Genomic DNA, 18,498 nt, shown 5'->3' with positions numbered 1-18,498 from the left:
CTACAAATCTGCAGGGAAAGTCATCTCTTTGTTTCCTTGGTGGTCTCTCGGTTTCATTGCTTGCAGACATTTCATTACCTGATTAGGTAACGTTATCAGTGCTAGAATGGAATGAGGTTTATTTATATACAACGGCTTGCCCTGTCAATGTTGGTGTTGGCATTGTTTTCTCCTTGGTAGTCCCTTGATTAGACTGCTATTTGTTTGATTGTTGTTGTTGTTGTTGTTCACTTGTCGTTATTTCCTTTCTCCTTTTCTACATGCATAAACTGTAAATAGCAATAAAGTGAAGACCTTAGACTAAAGTATCAAAATTAATGTAGGATTGTTCTTATTTAATAATATTTTTATGATTTTGCTGTCATCTATTAATGCTACATGTATTTGAGATAGCTGGGACTTTGTAGTCAAAACAAAACACTTTTTTTTCTTGAGAACCCAGGAGATTCTCACATCTGGTCAAAGGAAGGAGGAGTGATGTCACCAGACAACCAGACAGAGCCGTGATTGGACCATGTGACTGACTGTTTTGAGAAAGTGACAAACTTTTACTTTTAATTAGGTGGAAACCGTGGGAACCTTCAGAGTCGGTTTTCGCCAGATCTGTGCCAATATGATCTATCCAATAAAGCTATTTTGCCTCTGAGTTTTGCTTGCTTTCTATTACTTGGAATCCTGACATCCTAATCACTCCAATATAATAATAATAATAATAATAATAATAATAATAATAATAATAATAATAATAATAATAATAATAATAATAATAATAATAATAATAATAATAACAATAATAATAATAATAATAATAAAAAATATTTATTTCTTAGCTGCACCCTCTCCCGAAGAACTCGGGGCGGCGTACAGTAAAACATAGGAAATAAATATATAAACAAACATACATATAACAAAAACGTATACCAAGACATATACATATACAAGGAGGAGGTGAGCTGATGAATAAAAAACAATTAAAAACACAATGTTTAAAAACCCCTAAATAATTTAATACAATTAAAATACCCCAAATAAAAAACCCGTCAGGAGCGATATAGTTGGATCAAAGTTGAGCCAGGCCAGCAACTTGAAAAAGGTGGGTCTTGAGCTTTACACGAAAGGAGCGGAGGTCAGAGGTATTCCTAATATCTGGGGGGAGGTCATTCCACAGGGCTGGGCCCGCCACAGAGAAGGCTCTACTCCTAGGCGCCGCCCCCCGGCACTGCCTGGTGGACGGCACCTGGAGGAGACCCTCTCTGTGCAAGCGGATTGGTCGCAGGGATGTATGGGGCAGAATACGATCCCGCAAGTAACTAGGTCCTGAGCCATGTAGATATAGGTGGCAATGCTTGTACTGTTGTCACCCATGATGGAAGGGCTGCACAGCTCACAGTTCTTCCTTCAGTTGTCCAGCCATTCTCACATAGTCTGAAAAATGCTTGGAAAAGGAAAGTGAATTCAGCATTCCACCATCTTTGCTTCTTAAGCTCTTGACTCTCCAAACTCAACCAAAATTGCCAAATGTGACCAGCGTTAGTCCACAGGGCTCCTGTCTCAAATCCTGAGATTAAAACTAGATACTCTTCTCTCCACATGGAGTCCTGACCTCTGTTGTCATTTTGTGCAGTGGGGGGAGTGGATGATGGAAACCAGAAACTAGACCAGTGTCCACTCCATCCTCAACAGTGAACGCTAATTGGGTATAATGGGAGGATTCACTGAGATCCAAAGTCTTCCAGTCCTCAGATACATTATTCAGAATTGAAGAACTAATCCAGCTCGGTTAAGTAGGTGCTACCCATACCAGGGCAGCTTTGATTACAACGTCCTACAATTGTCATACTTTGGAGTAGCAGGTAATAGCAAGCAGACCTTCTGCAGAACATATTGTTTCAGCTCTGGGATGGGTAAAAGATCTTGCTAAAAGACAATGAGATATGTTCTTTATCTTGCATAATAAATGTGAGCACGAAGTGATAACACAACCTGGTTCTTGTTTTTGCAAGATAATCACCAACTGTAGAATACGGGGACAGCCCAAGAACCAAAGCTGTCAATTGAGTTCTGAAGGAGGACTGAAGAAGCTTCGGGGATGAGAGGGGAAATGTTTTCAAAGACAAAAACCAAGGAAGTCCTTTTGGGAAAGCACCTTTGGGAGATGGTGAGAAAGGCAAAGATGTTAAGCTTCATGGTCCCCATCCTCATATTTCTAATGACCAAAGAGGAGAAATAAACATTAAAGAGATGGTAGTATCAAAACAAAAGAACAGGCTGTATAGTTGAATGATTGTGATCAGCTGCCTCTCATCCTCAGTGGCCAAAGTCCCATTTATCAGCTGAGATATCCAACTGTCAGTGAAGATTTGTTCTTTGGTCTTCTCACATAGTCTACTTAACCAGAGCATCTTAAAAGAAATATAATCTGGAGAACAATTTCCCCTGTTCCCCAAAAGCTTTCTTTATAAGGAGAGGCTACATTTCTGAACAGTTCTTCAAAATTCAGCTTTGTCTAACTCAGCTTTTCATTCCTTTGTCCTAGGAGGCTCAGGCCAACTCTCTCTCTTCTATACTAACTCTTGGTGATTATCGTAGACAAACAAAGATCACATCTTGGGAGTCACATGGTGGTGGTTTCCGATTAGAAAACCCACAGAGGATGTGTGCATCTTTTAAGCTTTCTTCTTCAAGCCAGAAGCAGAAGCTCTTCAGATTTTCTGCAAGAGATCGATCCTCGCCTGCTATCTACATCCAAGTATATCCAAATCTGCAGACAATTCTTTAGAGACTCTAGAAAGAGTGCAGAGAAGAGCAACAAAGATGATTAGGGGACTGGAGACTAAAACATATGAAGAACGGTTGCAGGAACTGGGTATGTTTAGCTTAAGAGAAAGAAGGACTAGGGGAGACATGATAGCATTATTCCAATATCTCAGAGGTTGCCACAAAGAAGAGGGAGTCAAACTATTCTCCAAAGCACCTGAGGGTAGAACAAGAAGCAATGGGTGGAAACTAATCAAGGAGAGAAGCAACTTAGAACTGAGGAGAAATTTCCTGTCAGTTAGAACAATTAATCAGTGGGACAGCTTGCCTCCAGAAGCTGTGAATGCCCCAACACTGGAAGTCTTTAAGAAGATGTTGGATAGCTATTTGTCTGAAACGGTATAGGGTTTCCTGCCTAGGCAGGGGGTTGGACTAGAAGACCTCCAAGGTCCCTTCCAACTCTACTATTGTATTGTACTTTAAAAACCTTGTAACTCAAGATTGGGTGGATGTACTTCCCTTCTGTCTATGAACTTCATCTAAATTGGACTTAAAGATATCTTGCTTGCAGGTCCTGCCATCCCCAGTCACCGCAGATCCCAAATATGAAGCAATAATCTTTCACTTACCAACTTTGAAGACTTTGGACCATCTCTTTCAGGTACGTTATAATTTTGGAAGGTTTAATTTGACCCGGGGATATGCAATCAGTAATAGCCATTCCTTCAGTAGTTGTATATTTCTATACCTGATATTTATATGTTGACTGTGATTTTTCAAATCACAGTTCACAATTTTTCAAATGTTCAAACTGGCTCTGATCTGCTGTATTGGGAAGCAGGTATTATAATATGCTCCTGCCTAAACAGCAGTATTAACCTAGTGATCTATTTTCTAGTTGGGAGGAAAAAAAGGAGCTCAGTCCAAGGAGAGCACGAAGGCCATTTTGCAAAACACCTTCAAAGAAAGTGAAGCCACTGGAGGGAGATAGAAGAGCTCAAACCCACTAGCAAGACCTCTGTTCTTCTGTCAGGCCTGCACCCATGTTCCTTTTGGATCTTTGGCCTGCCACACTTCTATTTATTCTACTCTGCCTTTTCTATTGTGGGAAAATGGGAAGGGGGATTGTATAGAGTTAGACGCTATGTAGCCAAAACAAAATTCCTTTCTAGAAATTTATTTATTTATTTATTTATTTATTTATTTATTTATTTATTTATTTATTTATTTATTTATTTATTTATTTAATTGGATTTGTCAACCGCTCCCTCTCCCCTAGGGGACTCGGGGCGGTGTACAGACAGAATAAAAACATTGTAAAAAACATTATATACAGCAATTACAAAACCCCATAAAAAACAAATTAAACACAAGTCTGTACAATAGTGCAAAGATTAATTAATGATTAAAACCAAATTAAAATACCCCCAAATTTAGAATAACCAGTCAGGAAAGTCAAGGGATTAGATCATGATTGCAATTGGGTCAGGCCAGCTAATTGGAACAGGTGGGTCTTGAGTTCCTTACGGAAGGAGCGGAGATCAGTAATGATTCTAATGTCAGGGGGGAGGTCGTTCCAGAGGGTCGGGCCCATCACAGAGAAGGCCCTACTCCTGGACGTCGCCCGCTGACATTGTTTGGCGGACGGCACCCGGAGGAGCCCCTCTCTGTGAGAGCGAATTGGTCGCAGGGATGTATGGGGTAGGATGCGATCCCAAGGTCATCCTTTGTCTCTGCACCTCTGCATCTGACTGGAATTGGATGGGCGGAACTGCCAGCATGGCAGTGGATGATTGGACCATGTGATGGACTTGTGGGTGTTGTATATTTCTATACCTGATATTTATTTGTTGACTGTGATAACAGTCTCAATTGTGGTGCCCTGATTTTCACTTGTTTCCCAACCTACCGTAATTAGGAGACAGGAATGACTGAATCCAATCTTTTTTTTTTCTTTTCTTTAATAGGAGCTTCCATTCAAAAAGATTTTCCGAGGATTACAAAAGCTGAATGATGAATTCCAGCCTGGGACATCTGGTTGCTGCAGAAAACTATTATAAGTATAACAATACCAATGACTCCTATGAGAATGCGGGAAAGATTACTTTTGATTTAGGAGCGATTGCTTTGATGGGCATTTCTTTTATTACCTGTTGCATTGGATTGGTGGGCAATGGCTACATCATCTGGCTACTTGGCTTCCAGATTAGGAGAAACTGTTTCACCACATTCATCCTTAACTTGGCCGTTGCAGACTTTGGATTCCTCACATCTATAGTTATATATGATATCCATCAAATTACTGATTTTCTAGGAAACAAAATTCTCTTCCATTTCTGTGGCTTTTTCTCCCACATGATGTTTATGAACTCTCATTTTCTTCTGACGGCCATCAGCATCGACCGGTGTACGGCTGTCCTCTTCCCAATCTGGCATCACTGTTCCCGGCCAAAACATTTGTCCACCATGGTGTGTATCCTCCTGTGGATCTCCTCTTTCCTCCTGAGTGGAATTATTAGGATTATGAAAGTCTTTGGAAATTACAGACCCCCCCATTTCCATTTACTTGTGACTGCTATAGTTTGCCTTCCGTCGATCACACTCTCTACTGTGGTCCTTTTCATCAAAGTGTGTCTTAAATTGAAACAAAAGAATCGGGGTCGGTTGTTACTGATGATTTTAATTACTCTTCTCTGTTTCCTCATCCTGGCTTTCCCATTAAATGCCTTTATGTTGATTCTTACATTTTCAAATGTTCAAACGGGCCCTTACCTGCTGTATTGGGAAATAGGTATTATAATATGCTCCTGCCTAAACAGCAGTATTAACCCAGTGATCTATTTTCTAGTTGGGAGAAAAAAAGGAGCTCAGTCCCAGGAAAGCATGAAGGCCATTTTGCAAAACACCTTCAAAGAAAGTGAAGCCACTGGAGGGAGATAGAAGAGCTCAAGCCCACTTCCAAGACTTCTGTTCTTCTGTCAGGCCTGCACCCATGTTCCTTTTGGGATCTTTGGCCTGACACACTTCTATTTATTCTACTATGCTGTTTTTATAGTGGGGAATTGGGAGGGGGGATAGTATGGAGCAGAATGCTATGTAGCCAAAACAAAATTCCTTTCTAGAAAGCCAAGGTCATCCTTTGTCTTGGCACTTCTGCACCTGACTGGAACTGGATGGGTGGAACTGCCAGCATGGCAGTGGAAGATTGGACCATGTGATGGACTTGTGGGTGTGAGGGCAAGATCTTGAACTTTCAACTGGGTGGGGAAAACTGAGAAGTTTCAAATTTGGGTTTTCCCAGATATGCCAACATGGCTCTCTAAATAAATTGGAAATTTGAGGAATCCTTTGGCTTGGACTTGGATTTAATTTTGGATGCTATTTGGAATGCTGACATTAACCCATTATTCGCAATTGGCGAATAAATTATACCAGAAGGGGGTGTGGTTTAGATGGTTGATGCCTGAAGGTATGCTGATATTCTGGGAGGAGACAAGAATTAGAATTAATACACCCATAGAGGCACAGGCCTTTATGGAAAAAAACAAAACAAACCTAGAAAAAACAGAAGATCCTACAACGGATATGCAGGACACGGGAGGGGCCGGAGCTCTGCCAGCGGGGGGAGAAGGGGCAATACCAAGAAATACTCAGATCACAAAAATGAATAAGAAAATCTCATTGTTATAAACTGACTGAAAGTAGTAATGGAATTATATGTGGATCATATACTACAATGTATAAACTGATTGAAAATATCAATAGAATTAATATGCTGATTATATATGATTATGTATTAATGTTTTATACTCAGATGTACTCTATGAGTTTGGAGGGAGGGGTGCCTGCCACACTTTGCAACTGCCAAAATTTGTATACCTTTCCATTTACCTTTTCCCTTATAAATGTTAAAAAAACCAATAAAATTCTTAAAAAAAAAAAAAAAAGGAATGCTGACATTAACCCGAATCTGAAGCTTCTGAGTAGCAATCAATCATATTACTACTTGGGGTTGTAATTGGTGGATAATAAATCTCTTTCAACATATTGGCTATTTCATCTGAATATACATAGAAAGGATTGTATTTTAAGAAATGCCTACATCAATCCACATCTAATGCTTTCCAATAAAGGAACTACATGACATTTATAAAATACACAATTTATTTTGCTTTCTAGTCAGAATCAACTGGAATATTGAGTTATGTGTGGTATTCTGTTTTCCTACCTAAATATCAGTATTAATCTAGTGATCTACTTTCTAGCTGGAAGGAAAAAAGGAGCTCGATCCAAGGAGAACATGAAGGCCATTTTGCAAAAGATCTTCAAAGAAGGTGAACATACTGGAGGGAGGTAGCTCAAATTCATTTGCAAGACCTCTGTGATTCTTTTGAAAAACTTGCACTTGAGACTCTACACTTATCAAAGGTAACGATAAAGGTTCTCCTCGCACATATGTTCTAGTAGTTCCCAACTCTAGGGGGCAGTGCTCATCTCCATTTCAAAGCCGAAGAGCAAGCGCTGTCAGAAGATGTCTCCGTGCTCATGTGGCTGGCATGACTAAATGCTGAACGTGCACAGAATGCTGTTACCTTCCCACCAAAGTGGTCCCCATTTGTATGTGTATTATTGTGGTTGAAGCTGAAGTAGTCATTGACAGGTAGGAGACTGTAGCAGGCAATTTTGTGTACTACACTTAGGTCAGACTGTAGGCGGCATAGTTCAAAGTTCTCCAAGCCCAAAATTTCAAGCCTGGTGGCATAAGGGATTCTATTGTGAGTAGAGGAGTGGGGTACTCTTCTCATGAAATACCTTTGGACCTGCTCAATTGTTTTAATGTCCAATATACAGTGTGGATTCCAGGCAGACGAGCTGTATTCGAGGATTGGTCTGGCCAAGGTTTTGTATGCCCTAGTTTGCAGTTCTATGTTGCCAGAGAAGACGCTTCGCAAAATTAGGTTAACAACTCTTAATGCCTTTTTGGCAATGCTGTTACGGAGAGATCTGGCACTTAGAGTGGGAGTCTTCTACAATTATTGCAGTTGTAAAATATTGCAGATTGCTGAACACAAAAAAGAACAAAGTGAGAAATCAGAGTCTTTGGGTGGTTTTATTGTTGTTGTTCACTTGGTTTTGTTTATTTTCCTTTTCTACATTCATAAACTGTAAATAGTGATACGGTTAAAACATTAGAATAAAGTATCAAGCTTAAGGTAGAATAGTTGTTTAATAACTTTGTTTAATATTTCTGTTGTCTAGTAATAAGGTGACCAACTATTTTACAATGAAAAGGAGGACAAATAAATTGGGGAAAAAATATCGCAAATAAAAGAAATATTTTATTCATTGCAACAATAATACACTAAAATATGATATATGCATAATAAAAAACATTTGTAACATTTTATATTGTAATTATGCTTACATGCCTGTTAATTATTATTTAAATGAGTACTTTTCCATTGAATTAATATTTTTTGTCAATGTATCATCTTCTAACAATATATTGGAAATATCTGAACAAGAAATATCCTTCATATTGAATTATGGCAAGTGCTGCAGCTAGAGTATCAACATTCAATCTCGATTTCTCACTTGTCAAAAAATCATTGGCAATTGAAAAAAACCCTTTCAACTGCTGCATTAGTTCCAGGGCAGCACAACGTAAATTGAACAAGTATAAATAAATGTTCACATGGAATATGTTCATTTTTGAAATGGCTGAAAATATCCACCCATCTTTTATCAATTTCAACATGTTGATTTTCCCATTGTATTAATTTTTCAGAATTTAAATATACATTCAGTCTTCTAATTTCTTCAAAGAGACAATTGTCGTCTATTTTAATGTCTAGCATTTCTTTAGATAAAAATTCAAGATTCAATATCTGTTCAATATACTTGCAATGAAGTAAAAAAAAAACACCATTAAAAACTGTTTAATAAAACGTGAATTGTACTTACCTCTGTATAATTGAATATTCACTGAGAAAGAAATAATTACCATGAGTCATTCAATTGCCGACGTGCCGTGAGTCTACTGCGTGCGTATGTGCCGTGTTGTGTTTTGGTAAGAAGTAAACAAAGCCACTTGCATGCGGCACTCTCTCTCAAGGTCTCCCGTGCAGAGCGCATGCATCTCATAATCGCATCTTATACCGCACTATACCAAGTCTTGACGAATTGTCATGTCAAATACAAATACGTCACATAACGCACAACAGATTAGTCTTCAAATATCGAAAAGGAGGACATGTAGGAGGACACTTTTCGAGGGAGGACAGAACTTACAAAAGAAGGACTGTCCTCCCTAAAGGAGGACGGTTGGTCACCTTACTAGTAATGCCACATTTAGCTTTAGATGTAAAATTTAAACAACCTTATGCTTATCAGCTAAACATATAGTCCATAATGAATATTGATGTGAACTTTTTTCTTTGTCTTTAAACGCCTAACTTATCTAAGCAACAGAGTGTTAATAATCTTCAGTTCTACTGTATAAAAAGCTGTAACCAAGTAATATACAGGCACACCAAGGAGTTATTATGGGTTTGATTCAAGACCACCACAATAAAGCAAGTATCACAATAAAGTTGAGTCACACATTTTTGTTTTTGTTTCACAGTGTTCTGACCTAGGCTTCTTCAAAAAGCACAAAGCAGAATCTTGGTTCTGACAAAACCCCTTTCATTAAACGAATGTGAATTCCTCTCATTCACATTTGGCAAATGCCTGGCAAACAGTCTTTCAAAGGAGTAATTATGACCACAGACCTTATCTAGCTTGGAAAGCTGCCATGTAAATATTTTCTAAATGGAGTGCTATGCAAGGAAAGACTGGGCACAGAGTCTCTGAGATTCAGGGACAGATCTTCACACTTCTGAAATGAATCTAATGACTGAACGAACAAATTGTTTCTTGCAAAAGCCCACTCCCCTTTCGCTCCTCTTTTATTTCCTATGGGAGGGGCCAAACACTTTCCACCTGTAACTTTATTCCCAAGTCTACCTTGATTTCTGAGTTGTTCTTTTCTTCTGGCAGCTCTGCCCATGCGCACACTGGGAATAGGCTCCACATGCCTCACTGCTCTGTAGGCACATGATCACTGCCAGATGGCCTTGGTCCCGTCTCTGCATTCATCAGATGCTTCCCCAGACTCCAGGACTGGTCCATGTTCCTCCCCAACCTCCTCACTGTCTGAGTCTGCCACCAGCTCCACTGGCCACTAGCGGGCCACAACAGAAGGACTAGGAGTGACATGATGGCATGTCTCCCAATATCTGAGGGGCTGCCACAAAGAAGAGGGGGCCAGCCTATTCTCCAAAGGACCTCAAGAAGCAATGGATGGAAACTGATGAAAAATGAAATTCAATGGTGAAAAGAGTAAGGTTCTACATTTAGGCAAGAAAAATGAAATGCACAGGTACAGTATAGGTGGTACCTTGCTCAATAGTAGTAACTGTGAGAGGGATCTGGGAGTCCTAGTGGACAACCATTTAAATATGAGCCAGCAGTGTGCAGCAGCTGCAAAAAAGCCAACACAGTTCTAGGCTGCATAAACAGAGGGATAGAATCAAGATCATGTTTAAGTGTTAATACCACTTTATAAGGCCTTGGTAAGGCCACACTTGGAATACTGCATCCAGTTTTGGTTGCCATGATGTAGAAAAGATGTTGAGACTCTAGAAAGAGTGCAGAGAAGAGCAACAAAGATGATTAGGGGACTGGAGACTAAAACATATGAAGAACGGTTGCAGGAACTGGATATGTTCAGCTTAAGAGAAAGAAGGACTAGGGGAGACATGATAGCAGTCTTCCAATCTCTCAGGGGTTGGCGCAAAGAAGAGGGAGTCAAACTATTCTCCAAGGCACCTGAGGGTAGAACAAGAAGCAATGGGTGGAAACTAATCAAGGAGAGAAGCAACTTAGAACTGAGGAGAAACTTCCTGACAGTTAGAACAATTCATCAGTGGAACAGCTTGCCTCCAGAAGTTGTGAATGCCCCAACACCGGAAGTCTTTAAGAAGATGTTGGATAGCTATTTGTCTGAAACAGTATAGGTTTTCCTGTCTAGGCAGGGGGTTGGACTAGAAGACCTCCAAGGTCCCATCCAACTCTGCTATTGTATTGATCAAGGAGAGAACCAATCTAGAACTAAGAAGAAAGTCCCTTACAGTGAGAACAATTAATCAGTGGAACAACCTGCCTTCAGAAGGTGTGGGGGCTCCATCACTGACGGTTTCCAAGAAGATACTAGATAGCCCTTTGAATGGAATGGTATAGGACAGGGGTGTCCAAACTTGGGAACTTTAAGACTTGTGGACTTCAACTCCCAGAATTCCCTAGCCAGCAAGTTTGGACACCCCTGGTATAGAATCTCCTGCTGTGAGCCTGGCGGTGTACTAGAAGAGCTCCAAATTTGTTATTCTATGTTCTATTATCTCAAAGCTGCTATGTCAATTTGCTTCTCATGGTGGAACACAGGAACCATGCTGTTTTGTACTTCCCTGTCTTTGCACTAAGGATAGCTTAGTTAGCTCTTTAATGTATACTGTGAGCAGAGGTGGAGACCAATGGATCTTGATTTTGTGCCTGTTTGCCTCCATCCATAAGGAATAAAATAATGCTTCTACACGGAAATATTCTTGAAAACATTATAATTTCCTGCCTAGCTTGGAGTTTCTGATAACCCTAATAGGAGCTACACTATTTAAAAGCTTTGGGGTTGTTGTTGTTTTTGTTCTCTGATGAATAAAGCATATTTTCTATGAGCAGTGGAAAAGAGCTGTTGATTACAAAGCATTTTCTCTCCTAAGGAAATGATTTTTGATAGGCCTGGAGAATTGGTGCATTAAACAGCTGAATGCAAAGATTTAAGTCTTCCATTAAAAGGAATTAAATTAGCGAAATGAGAAAACAAAGAGGCTTCAAGTATCCCATTTACAATAAGGCAGATCTGAATGTATCATGAAGGTTGCCACTCCTTATGGTGAAGATGCAAAATGGAAGTCTGCCAAATTCTGCCATTCCATTATTTTTAGTTAAGTTAGCTTGTCAAACATGTAAAAGATGACAGGTATAAGTATAAACATAAATATGAACACAGTAAATGAGTACAAATAAATGGAGACAGCAGACTCTTATTTTAACTGGTTGCTTCTAATGATTTGAAATTATCATTTAAAAAAAGAAAAAAATAAATCCATCTTTATTTAGTTTTTCCAAGCTGTTATAGCTAGATTCATTGGAAAAGGGCTTGCCGGAAAAATAAGGAACCCTAATGTTGGAGGGCTGTTTTGCAGAAGTAGGCAACCACTGGATTACTGGGTGAAAAAAAGAGAAAAGAAGAACAGCCATTCAGAAATAAAACAACAAATTGAAATCATAAATAAATGAACTGAAAGAATAAGATGGCATGATTATTGTCAAAACAATGGATAGAATTTCTTAAAACTACAGAGCTTATAATATTTCTCTCTAGCAGGTAATTAATATTTCTGTTATTTCTTTTTTCCTCTTTGCCATTCATTGTGTTTCTTCCTTCTGCTTCTTTCTCTGGCTTTTCCATGTAAAATAAAAAAAAGACACCTCAATAGGTTTGAAAGTTGCAACTTGAAGAGCCGCAGGGGCACAGTGGTTAGAGTGCAGTACTGCAGGCTACTTCTGCTGATTACCCGCTGCCAGACGTTTGGCAGATCAAATCTCACCAGGCTCAAGGTTGACTCAGCCTTCCATCCTTCCAAGGTGGGTAAAATGAGGATCCAGATTGTTGGGAGCAAGAGGCTGCCTCTGTAAACAGCTCAGAGAGGGGTGGAAAACACTGTGAAGCAGTAGATAGGTCTAAGGGCTATTACTATTCCTTCCTTCCTTCCTTCCTTCCTTCCTTCCTTCCTTCCTTCCTTCCTTCCTTCCTCCCTCCCTCCCTCCCTCCCTCCTTCCTTCCCTCCCTCCCTCCCTCCCTCCCTGTGATTAGAATGAAGTATTGAATGTTAACTCTGCCAACTTCCAGGAGTTTGAACATGACTGACTCAAGGTTGACTCAGCCTTCCATCCTTCCGAGGTTGGTAAAATGAGGACCCAAATTGTTAGGGGCAATAGTCTGACTCTGTAAACCGCTTAGAGAGGGCTATAAAGCACTGTAAAGTGGTATATAAATCTAAGTGCTATTGCTATTCGTACCTCTTTCATTAAAATATAGACTAGTCACCTTGTTGTCCCCCATTCAAGTCTGAGCCTGGTGCCGAAGCCAATGATGGACGCCAGACACGAAGTGCAGGTTTTCTGATGGCTTTTTTATTGGAGGACTCCAAGGAAAAGGGTTCCTAGTCAAAAGGCCAAGAACCCAAGAACAAAGGATTAAGAAAGCTTTATACATCTTCACTCAAGGAGAAGGCGGGACAAGGTGAGATAACAAGAAATATCCAATCAACATTTCAGTAATAATTCTACAATTTGTTCTATTGGTCTCTACCTGTACAAAGTGGGAGTGGTAATGAGTGAAGGCTCCAGCCAGTGTTGAGTGCTAATGCTAAAGTGCTTCGGGAGTACCTGGCTATGTTTCTTGTAGCACCACAGATGGTTCTTTGATTAGCAGCTTTATGAGCCCTGGTGGCCAAGTGGTTAGAATGCAGTATTGCAGGCTAATTCTGCTAACTGCCAACTGCAAACAGTCTGGCAGTTCAAGTCTCACTGGCTGAAGGTTGACTCAGCTTTCCATCCTTCTGAGGTCAGTAAAATGTGGACCCAGATCATTGGGGGTAATATGCTAACCCTGCAAACTGCTTAGAGTGGGCTATAAAATCACTATGAAGTGGTATATAAGTCTAAGTGCTATTTGTGAATCCAATCTACCACTCTAACCTTGTGTGTGCTCCTTTGTTCAAAAGGAGTGTAGGAGGTCATTCAATATATTAAAATGGCCAAAAAGTACAAAAAGGGCTACACAATGGCGCATCAGTTCCCTGGTGCAGGACTCACAGAGGCTTTGAAGAAGCTGTTACAGCTGAACCAGTGGAATTTCAATCTCAGGAAACGCCAAGGCAATAGTCACCAAAGACTCATCAAAAGCAGGCACCATTAGAACAGCTGCAGTAGTCTGATGGTAAAATATGTCCTTCAAGCCCTTTGGAGACAGGAAGTAGAGCAAAGAGAGTCAATGAGGCTCCTTGCCAAAAGGGAGTAGCTCTTTTAGCTGAAAAGAGAAAGGGCTGCAGTCTCATTTAAGAGGAAGTCCTGGTTCCAGTTTCTCTGTTGGAAAACATCTCAAAACTATGAATTCATTTCTTCAAGTCAAGTACAGCTTCAGAAGTCATCCAAAAATCTATTCCATTCACATTCCAGAGTCCTCACTTTGATCCCTCAACACACCCCAAGAAATCCTTGAACAGAGGAAGTGCCTGGGAGGCATTAGATCCTTGAAAAGCCAGAGTTGTGGTTGTGTGTGTCAAACCTATTGTCTAAATATGTCAGATGTTGAATAGGTGGAAGGTTCTTGCTCATCCGTGAGGTGACCTTGTTTGGTGAAGTGTCCCTTGGCTACAGTTTAACATACTGAAGATGAATGGCCTTTCACCAGCATTTCAGATTCTCCCAAGTCAGATGAAAAAACTCAACCTGGACAATTCCCTCCACAACATGTCTTCAGTATTCATGATCTACATCTCTTAAACTTTTACTCAGGAGCCAGAATCAATGTGTTCAAGGAGATTGAATTATAAACATAAAATAATAGCTTTAAAGTATAATTTCAGCCGTGTCTACTCAAAAAGATATTCTGTTGATCCAACAGCAGTTTCTCCCTTCACAATATGTAAAAGTTTAGCAGTAAATGGGGGTTCCAACTCCCTGCATTATCCCTGAGATTTAGCTCTGTATAATGGACCGCAATTGCAAAAGAGTTTTTGTTATGATACCATCATTCTGATATCTTTCTGGAATGGTTCCGGGTAGTTAGTTTATAGCACTGGAGGGAACCTTCTTGCTTTCCACATCTTTCCCCAGTCTTCAAGATGAACTCTGACAACATACTTTTTCAAGGGAAACAAAAAAAAGTTCACATTTCATTTTTCTTTCAAGAAACACATTTTTGTAGTCCAGCAATTTCCAAGATTAGAGACAAGTTAAAACTAAATTTTTACAGAGGGGTTGAAACTCTGCTTGTAGATTTCTCTTTGCTTTCAGGAGCTTCATCTTCCTTGAAGACTCTTTGAAAAATGACCTTGATGCTCTCCCTGGTCTGATCTCGTTCCTTTCTCCCAACCAATAGATGATTGGGTTAACAGTGCTGTTTAGGGAACCACCCAAATTTATGTATTCATAAATGCGATAACCTTGAAAAGAATGGCTCATGTAAGGATAAAAAAAATACTACCAGTAAATTTTTAATGGAAGATTAAGAATAAGGAAACAGAGAAGAGTAATTAAGATCATCACTAACATTGGTCTACATTTGATCTGTTTGGGTTTAAGACATATTTTGACGAATAGGATCAGAGTAGAGATTGTAATCAATGGAAGGCAAAGCACAGCAGTCGCAATCAAATAGATATTTGAGAACCCATAATAATTAAATACAAAATCCATAATGATCAAAATTCCAACAAAGAGGAACGAGAAGATCCAGAGGAAGGCACAGACGACAGGGGACAAATGTTTTGGCCGGGAACAGCGATGCCAGATTGGGAAGAGGACAGACACACACCGGTCAATGCTGATGGCTGCCAGAAGAAAGAGACCGTTGATATACACGGTGCGGGAGAGACAAAGTATGATCAAAGAAGGAATTATGCATTTCCAATAGTCTATAATAAAACAAGTGCAAAATATAGCCAAAGATACAAGATATCTAAAGTCAGCAATAGCTAAATTCAGAATCAGCGCAGTGAAAGGGTTTCTCTTAATCTGGACGCCAAGTAGCCAGATAACCATTCCATTTAATGGGATTCCAATACAGCAGATGATTGAGATTGTGGTAAAAAAGCCTAACATATTTTTGTGCACATCTAAATAATTGATAGTATTACACTCTGAATAATGTGCTCTTGTACTTCAGGATGAAATCCATCAAGAGACTTTTGAAATGCAGCAATAATCTCTGCCTTTTAACTGGAAGTTCCTATTAGAAGACAAGAAAAAAGACCGTCTTAAATCATTCCTCTATAATTATCATATTCTCAGGTGAATCAATAATGATAATGATAATGATAATGATAATGATAATATGGGTGGGGCCCGACTAGTAATCAATGCCAAATCTGGCGAAACAACTGGCCGCTGTGATACAATCATATAACAACAACAACAACAACAACAACAACAACAGATGAATACCATGTCTCCTATAAATAATAAAATGAGGCATAACTTACAGAGTCCCATACCGGTCAAGTTGTCATTTGGATGAAGAACAATCACACTACAGTTTCTGGTCATCTGGTGTCAAGTAGGTTATGGGACTCAAAACTGTTGGCTATGCAATCAGATCCAGCAACTTTATTACCACATCCGTCTATCCTAGGTCATTGGGAAGGACTCAATAGATAGCTAAAACCACAAAATTCACTCTGAACATCTGGCCAATCGACTATGAATTATAATTTATTAAACTTGAGTGCTAGCTGACTCTCAATGACTACAAAATTGAGAACAATGAAAAATTAAAAAATTACAATAAAATCAATCAAAAAACATCTCCCCCTAGTAGGATAGTTCCTTCCACTATTCACAAAATGTGTTTATTTTTTAAATCATGTGGAAAAAACTTAATCAAAAACAGGATGCCAGTTTTGGAAATGAGTGTACAGGAATAGTAAATGAAAATATTTCACCAAATTCATCTTCTGGAAATGTAATCCAGGTTATTGACCTATTTTAGAAGCGTATCCCATGGCCAGTGAGGTGGAGAAGTGAAGATACGGTATGAAGAGTGAAGAGACACAAGTTCCATCAGTCACATCTGTCATCTATCAACCTCCTGTGGTTCCTTTATCATAGCTGATCCTAAAATGACAGAATAACAGGATAGCTTTAGGAGCCCAACCACTTTAGCTTTCCGCTATTCTCAGAAGCAGCATGAAAGGCCATTCAAAATATTAAAATGACTGAAAAGTACAAAATGGCTGAATATTGGCTCTTGGACCAGTTGAAACTTCCAAGTACTCTTCAAGGGCAGTCTCATGTAAGGTGTATTGTCATAGTCCAGTCTGGAGGTAATGAGTGACCAGGAGCAGGGCTTCTTGGTCCAAGAATACATGCAATGGATACACAACCTTGAGCTATGCAAAAATGCTCCTAGGCTACAGTAGCTGTGGATCAGTGGTGGGATTCAAAAATTTTACTGCCGGTTCTGTGGGCATGGCTTGGTGGGCATGGCAGGAAAAGGATACTGCAAAATCCCCATTTCCTTCTCATCAGCTGGGACTTGGGGGTGGGGCCAGTCAGAGGTGATATTTACCGGTTCTCCGAACTACTCAAAATTTTATTATTTATTTATTTATTTATTATTCGTATTTATAGACCGCCCCCTCTCCCAAAAGGGACTCGGGGCGGTGTACAGTCACTAAAATGCGTTATAAAATACATACATAAAACAGTTAAATAATTAAATACGTAGGTGGAGGAGGTTGCAAGACTGTGTATAGAATAATAAATATAGTACATTAAAAACTCTAATAACCCAGGAGTTAAAATATTACCCAAAATTACCCATTAAAATATATCTACCGGGAGGTAAAAACTAAGAATGTGCCAGGCCAGCTAATCGAAACAGGTGAGTCTTTAATTTTTGACGGAAGGAACGGAAGTCAGTGGTAGTTCTAATGTCGGGGGGGAGGTCATTCCAGAGGGTTGGGCCCATCACAGAGAAGGTCCTACCCCTAGACGTCGCCCGCTGGCACTGCCTAGTGGACGGCACCAGTAGTAGTCCCTCCCTGTGAGAGCGGATTGGTCGTAGGGATGTGTGCGGGAGGATACGATCCCGCAGGTAACTGGGTCCTGTGCCATGGAGTGCTTTAAAGATGGTAATCAATACCTTGAAACGCACCCGAAAAACCACAGGTAGCCAGTGCAGCTCGCGCAGGAGAGGTGTCACGTGGGAGTATCTTGAGCTCCCCATAATCACCCTCGCGGCTGCGTTCTGGACTAGCTGCAGTCTTCGGATGCGTCCCAAGGGAAGCCCCATGTAGAGGGCATTGCAGTAGTCCAGGCGAGACGTCACCAGCGCATGAGTGACCGTGGAACGCCCCCCTTGCCACGGCTGCCACATGGTCATCCATAGACAGCCGGGCATCTAGGAGGATGCCCAAATTGCGCGCCCCCTCCACAGGGGGGAGTTGTTCACCCCCTATGGCCAGCGATGGAGTTAGCTGGCTGAACCGGGGTGCCGGTAGCCACAGCCACTCAGTCTTGGAGGGGTTGAGTTTGAGTCTGTTGTCCCCCATCCAGACCCCGACGGCTTCCAAACACCGGGACATCACTTCGACAGCCTCGTTGGGGTGGTTTGGGGTTGAGATGTACAGCTGCGTATCATCAGCATACAGATGGTATTCAACCCCAAAACCACGGATGATCTCCCCCAGCGGCTTCACATATGCGTTGAACAGGAGGGGCGAGAGGACCGACCCCTGCGGCACCCCACAAGAGAGTGGCCTCAGGGTCGACCTCTGCCCCCCTGTCAACACACATTGCGTCCGGTCAGAGATGTAGGAGCCGAACCACCATAGAACGGTGCCTCCGACTCCATCC

At 40.5% G+C, this 18,498-nt stretch overlaps 2 protein-coding genes and 1 pseudogene across 2 annotated transcripts; 2 read left to right on the top strand and 1 right to left on the bottom strand.

Moving 5' to 3' along the window:
• Positions 1-18,498, top strand: part of LOC309391039 (mas-related G-protein coupled receptor member H-like) — a 145,080-nt gene that overhangs the window by 44,992 nt on the left and 81,590 nt on the right.
• On the top strand, positions 3,331-6,236 carry LOC309391040 (mas-related G-protein coupled receptor member H-like). The gene is made up of 2 exons (XM_081951085.1): positions 3,331-3,418; positions 4,725-6,236. The coding sequence occupies exon 2, from the start codon at positions 4,768-4,770 to the stop codon at positions 5,695-5,697; it is 930 nt and encodes a 309-aa protein (XP_081807211.1). The 5' UTR covers positions 3,331-3,418; positions 4,725-4,767; the 3' UTR covers positions 5,698-6,236.
• LOC309391662 (mas-related G-protein coupled receptor member H-like) lies at positions 14,891-15,744 on the bottom strand (annotated as a pseudogene). Its single transcript has one exon. The product of its transcript is annotated as a mas-related G-protein coupled receptor member H-like (transcript).

Source organism: Natrix helvetica (assembly GCF_964273705.1).
Source record: "Natrix helvetica genome assembly, chromosome: 4".
NCBI lineage: Eukaryota > Metazoa > Chordata > Lepidosauria > Squamata > Natricidae > Natrix > Natrix helvetica.
Note: the sequence above shows the minus strand (reverse complement) of the source record. Positions and strands in the feature narration are given on the sequence as shown.

Bases quoted from the DNA above. Each gene is read 5' to 3' on its own strand.
- LOC309391040 (XM_081951085.1), top strand. From the start codon at position 4,768: ATGATGAATTCCAGCCTGGGACATCTGGTTGCTGCAGAAAACTATTAT.